The sequence below is a fragment of the Falco rusticolus genome, chromosome 14 (assembly GCF_015220075.1).
Source record: "Falco rusticolus isolate bFalRus1 chromosome 14, bFalRus1.pri, whole genome shotgun sequence".
NCBI classification, from domain to species: domain Eukaryota; kingdom Metazoa; phylum Chordata; class Aves; order Falconiformes; family Falconidae; genus Falco; species Falco rusticolus.
In genome coordinates, this window is record NC_051200.1 from 1,058,386 (window position 1) to 1,064,385 (window position 6,000).

The 6,000-nt window shown below is 61.5% G+C and overlaps 1 protein-coding gene across 3 annotated transcripts; it reads left to right on the top strand.

Moving 5' to 3' along the window:
- Positions 1 to 1,429: 1,429 nt before the first annotated feature.
- LOC119157399 (regulator of cell cycle RGCC-like) lies at positions 1,430 to 5,754 on the top strand. Of its 3 annotated transcripts, none has more exons than XM_037408304.1 (5): positions 1,430 to 1,472; positions 2,220 to 2,383; positions 2,906 to 2,986; positions 3,670 to 3,732; positions 5,073 to 5,754. In XM_037408304.1, exons 2-5 carry the CDS (start codon positions 2,230 to 2,232, stop codon positions 5,078 to 5,080), a joined length of 306 nt encoding a protein of 101 aa, XP_037264201.1. In that variant the 5' UTR covers positions 1,430 to 1,472; positions 2,220 to 2,229; the 3' UTR covers positions 5,081 to 5,754. The 3 variants fall into 3 exon arrangements, with proteins under 3 accessions (XP_037264201.1, XP_037264200.1, XP_037264199.1); XM_037408303.1 differs by having other exon boundaries at positions 1,465 to 1,515; positions 2,228 to 2,383; XM_037408302.1 differs by lacking the exon at positions 1,430 to 1,472 and adding an exon at positions 1,492 to 1,581 and having other exon boundaries at positions 2,228 to 2,383.
- The last annotated feature ends 246 nt before the right edge of the window (positions 5,755 to 6,000 follow it).

Below are 6,000 nucleotides of genomic sequence, written 5' to 3' on the forward strand. Positions count from 1 at the left end.
CACTGGCAAAAGGCAGGCAGAGCTCGTGGTGGGCTCCTGAATCCACCAAGGCAGTGTGGATTGAAACTGCCTGCCGAGAGAAACCACCCACCATCCTAAACCTGGAGAGCACAAACCAGCTGTCAGCTCCCTCATTACATATTGGTCCTTAAATCTGAACAGGGCTTAAAACACCTGAGGCTTTCCATACAGCTATCTTTAATAGGCACATCCCTCTACCAAAAAAATCAAATAAATACTTGAGATGGTCTGAAGATATTTTTGGCAGTTAGGGGCTCCATAAAAAGCAACTGCAGCTGGAATCTGCCTTTTCCAAGCCAGGAGATGAGAGTGAGGAGCATCTGCTTGCGTCGCCCTCCTCCTTGCCACCCGGACAGTCACTGCCACAGATCCGCTGGCTTTTTATTCATGGCCAGGCAGAAGAGGTACAGCTCGTCAGTGTGGAGAAGTAACTTGTCTGGGGCCTCTTGTCTCAAGCTCTGTGATGAGGAGGGGAGGCCTCAGCAGAAGACACAAAGGTGGGAGTGATTTTGGATGACAGAGTGATACTGTGCAGCTGTGCCCACCTTGGGTGAGCCGACATCCAAGTGGCTAAAACATGGGAGAAAAAAATCCATGGCAGAGCCCATGACAGTGGGAAGCATGAAGGAGGTGAAGGAGAGGGGAACTCCGAGAGGAGGCAAAGCTCAGCTGAAGGAAAGTGAACACAAGCAGAAACCTCATCCGGGGGGCTTCAGGTGCTGGGTGGGTGGATGGATGGATGCAGGGGAGGAAACAGGGCACCGGGAGGAAACCCGAAGATCTCGAGAACATACTCAGCCTGGGGACAGAGAGAGCAGCGCCGGGGGGGGAGGGAGGGGTGGGCTGGAGGGGTGTGCAGGAGGCTTTCCCTCTCGGGAGAGCTCCCCTCGGCTGCTATGTGTGGAAGGGGTTTGGCTCCACGGGCCGAACGTCCCCGCCCGCTGACCCCAGGCCCCGCGCATCACCCAGCCCCCCCGGAGCGTGGGGACGGGCTGCACCGCGCGGGGCGGAGGGCCGGTCCCGGTCCCGGTCCCGCGGGGGACAGCGGACGCCCCGGCCACCCGCACCCCGCGGCTCCAGGGCGGCCCTCGGACGGGGCGGGGGGGCGGCCCGGAGTGGCAGGGGGCGGCCCGCGGAGGCGGCGGGGACGGGTCCCACGGGGCACCCCCCTGGCACCCCCGCAGGGACGCGCGTCCCGCCGCGAGGGGTGGCGCCCACAGAGCGTCCCGCCCGCCGCCCGCACCGGCGCTAAAACCGCCGCGCCCGGGCCCGCCGCTGAGTGCCGAGCCGTGCCGTACCGTGCCGAGCCTCCCCGGAGCCCCCCGCCCGCCGCTGAGTACCGAGCCGTGCCGTGCCGTGCCGTGCCGAGCCTCCCCGGAGCCCGCCGCCGTGCCGGAGCCCCCCGCCCGCCGCTGAGTGCCGAGCCGTGCCGAGCCTCCCCGGAGCCCCCCGCTGAGTGCCGAGCCGTGCCTCCCCGGAGCCCCCCGCCCGCCGGTGAGTGCTGGAGCCGTGCCGTGCCTCCCCGGAGCCCCCCGCCGTGCCGGAGCTCCCCGCTCGCCGGTGAGTGCCGTGCCGTGCCGGCGGGGCTCCCGTCGGGAGGTCCCCGGGAGCAGGACGGGGTTTGCCGCCCGCGGGACGGAGGTGGCGGCTGCCGGGGTGACCCCCCCCGCCCGCCATGTGCTGCCCGCCGCTCCCGGGCTCGTTCCCTGCCTTCGCATCGGCCGGCCCACTCCGCGGAGCCGGGGGCTCGGGGGTGCTCGGGGCCGGCCCTGGCCCTCTCCCCGCCGCCGACCCTGCTGGTACCTCCCTCGGGGCCGGAGCAGGCGGCTCATCCCGGGGCCGGGGATGGGCCGGGACCCCCGGGCAGCCCTACCGCACCTCGCCTGAAGGCAGGGGCAGAAGCTGGGTCGAGACCCTTGCCTTGCTTCGGACCAGCTCTTACTGGGCTGGGCCCCTGCTGGGCTGTGGGATGCGCTGGAAGGATGGCCCAGCTGCCCGAGGGGCGGGGGAGGAGGTTCAGAGCTCTGCGGGGGGCTCGGGGGCGATGTCAGCCCCGCACGGAGTGGGCACTGGCAGCCTGCCTGCAGGGAGGTGGCAAGGGGGCTGCCCCGGCCCCAGCCTGGTTCTGCTCCCGAGAGGCTTTTTCTGGGGCTGCCTGCCTGGTGTGTGCCCCCAACGCCTCCCTCCACTGGCTTCTTGCCCCCAGCAATGGCTGATGAGCTCAGTGACCTGCTGCGGGAGTTTGACGAGGTGATGGAGGACTTTGACAGAGGCACTGCATGTCAATACGAGCAGCACTTGGAGGAGCTGAAGAAGAAAGCGGGACACAGTGTGTACGACAGCGGCATTGATGAGCTGGAGAGTGAGTTGGGGCTGGGGAATGAGGAGCCCTTTGGGAGGACAGTGTCCGTGCGGATGGAGTTGCTTTGGGAGCTCTGGCATTCCTCCATGGTAAACCACTGAGTTTCTAGCTGATCCGGCCTTGCAGTTGCCCACCTGACTCATCTCTTGCGGGCTGGATGAGTAGCATGAGGTGATGACCCCTGGATCCTGGCCCAGCATGTGCAGGGGCTCCTGCTGGGTTGGCTGCTGCAGGGCTGCACAAGGCTTGAGATAACTGGGGGCTCAAAGGCAGCCACTTCGCTCTAACCCCGAGGAGTCCCCATGGCCATGCCCAGGCAACCCCGGTGCTGTTTGGCCTGGCAGAGAAGCTCTAGTTCCCTTTTTCCAAGCATTCCTTGCAGCAGGGGAAGAACAGATGGGCTGGCCAAGAGCCAGGGTGGATCAGGGACCCTATGCCACCCACATGATGGGTCCCTGGTTCTATAACTTGTTTATAAGGTGCCTGTGGCTGTGGGCAGTGAGTAATGCTTTGCATGCGCAGGTACCAGCACGTCCCCGAGAAGCAGTCTCAACTCCAGCGAGGAGGACCTCAACACCCCTGCCAATGCTTGCTCCTCCAAAGGTGAGGCTGAGAGAGCTGTCCCCAGGGCTGCTTCCCGGGGCTTCCTTCTGCATGCCTGGCTCGGCTCAGCAGTGATGGGCCGCCTGCGGGCGGGGGTTGGGGGGTGCCAATGGGACCCTCCAGGATTTGGAGGTGGGAATGAGCCCTGGGGTCCTGGCTGGATCCTGGAAAAAGTATGAGGTTGGATTGGCTTGTTTTCTTGCCAAAGCTGCCCTCAAGCAGCATCCTTGGTGAAACCCCTTGCTCCTCTGCCCTGTAACTTCCAGCCCCCTGCCCTGGCGGACGTGGGGGTGGGTGACGCTACAGCTGCCCTTAAGCCCCATGTGAGTGTGGGACTCCAGATCCAGGTGGGGGCTGGGCAACTGCTTGGAAAGCTTCAGTGCTGCTCTTTTGACGCCTTCAGCAGCTGGGTGCAAGTGTGGGCTGTAATCCCATGGAGATGCTTCGACCCTGGGGGACACTGTGCTCGGGGGTGTTTGACTGAGGTTATTCCTGAGCTGTGCAGTGATCTGCCCCTGTTGCACATGCAGCTCAGCCCCAGCCACCCTCTGTTGCTCCCAGACAGCACCTGGCTGGGACAGAAACAGCAGGCAGCTGGAGCAATTGTGGTTAGAAGTTAGAAGCAAGGGGTAGGGATCTTTTTTCTTGCAAATGAGACCTGACAGTGTGTGCCTTTCTGCCAGCTAAACTCGGTGACACACAGGAGCTGGAGGAGTTCATTGCAGATCTGGATAAAGTGCTGGAGGGTAAGTACACAGCTCTGATCCTGGTGCTTCCCGAGCCCCAGGCTGCATCCAGTGTGGCAGAACACCCGGCCTGGGGCTTTTCCATTGCCTCTGGCTCAGCAGAGCCTGGCCTACCACCCCTCCTAGCTGGGGCTCCCACTGCAGGGGCTTAGAGCCCAGGTTTGGCTGCAAGAGTGGAATCCTTCTGTCTTTTCTTTTGGCGAGGGGCTTATCTGGATATCACACCCCCATCCCTCTTGAAGCTCTTTCAGCTGGGGCAGAAATCCCATTGCTTGAGTGAATTCCCTCTCTGGTGCCTCAGTTTCCCCAAGCTGGTGAAGTGGAGCTGGTGGTGCTGTCCTGGTGGAAGGGATGGGGGATGTGGAGGCCAGGTCGGTCCTGCAAAAGGCCTGCAAGAAAGGTGGCCAAACAGCGCAACCTGCAGAGCTATTGATGTTTTTGGGAAGATGTATGGATGCTTGTGGCCCTCTGCCTACAGCATTCCTCCAGCTGCTGCTCAAAAGCTTTTCTTGCAGGGTGGGAAGGTGAGCAGCAGGAAAAGAGTATTTTTCCTTGTGGTGTACCCCAGTGTGGAAAAAATCAGCCCTGTGGAAATGTCCCATTTGGCGGGAGGAAAGTGAGGGTTCAGACTCAATCAGTACCACTGAACGCGTGCCCGTGGAGGTGCCCCTTGGGGTGTGTTGGCACCGGGCAGGTCTCGGAGTGAGACTTCTGCATCTGTGGAGTGAGAACTGCTTCAGACTGCCTGTGCAGTGCCAGAGAAGGGAATTCCAGCCCTCGGGGAGCACAGACAGGTTGTGGTCTCCTGCAGATGTTTTTCTCCTGGTGGAGGGCTTGGCTGTGGGTACTCCTAGGGAAGGTGGTGTTGCTATGCTGGGCATCTCTGGCAGCTTTACCCAGGCAGCTCTGCAGTCCTGTGAGGTTGTCTGGTCCCCAGTAGCTTCTTTTCTGGGAAAACTGAGGCAGAGGCCAGACTTCCCCTTCAGAGGGGTCCCTGGGTGACAGGCTGGAGGCAGAGAGAACTTGATTTAAAAAAAAAAAAAACTAAATACTTCCCCCAGGCAGTTCTCAGTATCTGTTCCCTTCCCTTTCGAGTGTCCAAAATGAGGTGGCTGGTGGGAACGTTGCTTCTGCTGATGCCAAGCCATGCTGGGCAGGAGCGGAGCAGGAAGGGGGCCAGAGTCCCCCAGAAGATTTCTGCTCTAACCCTGCTGCTGGTGGTGCCTGGGGCGGGGGGGGTTCCAGTGCACTGTACAGCCCTCCTCCCCCCCAGCAGTCATCTGACCAATTATTTTTTTTTCCTTTTTTTTTTTTTTTTTTTCCCATTGATTGTTCTGCAGAGATGTGAGATGTGGTTTTGGTAGCAAGTTTGGGGAGGAGGACCCGCAGCAGATGAGCTCCATGCCTCCCTGATGCACCCTCTGCTTCCGTGCCCCTTCCACCCGCTGCCGGCGTGGGTGACAGCTTTCCTGTGCCACGCTGCTCCGTGCCGGGGAAGGGCAGTGCCAGCCACATGTGGGGACTGATCCGGTGATGGGACCGGCAGCTGGGCTGTGACGGTGGCTGGGACTTGCTCTGCTCCCGCATGCGGGGCCGGACTCTGCCAGCGCTGAGATGAGAAGAGCTCTCAGTGAGGGCACCAGGCTCTGCCCTCTGAGGGGGGCTGGCAGCACTTGTGACTGAGTGGGTTTGGGGGGTTTTGGAGGGGGTATCCATGCCGCTGTTGAAGCCAGAGGAGAAACCCTTGGTGAGTTTAGGGAAGATCAGCTTGCAGTACATCAGTGAGAGCTTGGTGTCCCCTCCTGTGTCAGAAAAGACTGTTCCCACAGTAGCATCTGTTGCAGGTGGTGACTGTCGCTGCTGGCCCTTTGCTTTGCACGGGGAGCCGCAAATAAGGCCCTGCCTGCGCCGGAGTGCCTCTGCCTCGGCTGCTACGGTAAATACTGTAAAAAGGATGCTGTGCACTGTACAGAGGGGGTGTGTTTTTATGAACAGGATTTTAAGGCTTTGCGCTTGTCTCTGTGTGTGTGTCCAGGCTTTTCCTGTGGGCTCCTCTCTTCCCTGCAGCTGCCGGGCACCAGGGTTGGGCATCAGAGAGGGGGGAGAGGCCTCAGGGGAGCAAATTAAACATTTGTCTGCCTGAAGAGGGGTAGGCAACCCCCTGGAACAAGTCCACAGGGGGTGTGGGTTTGCAGCCCTCTGCCTCGGGTGGGCTGGGGGGGCTCCCTGCCTTGCAGGGTCCCTGCCAGGTGGGTGGCTTGGTGGGGC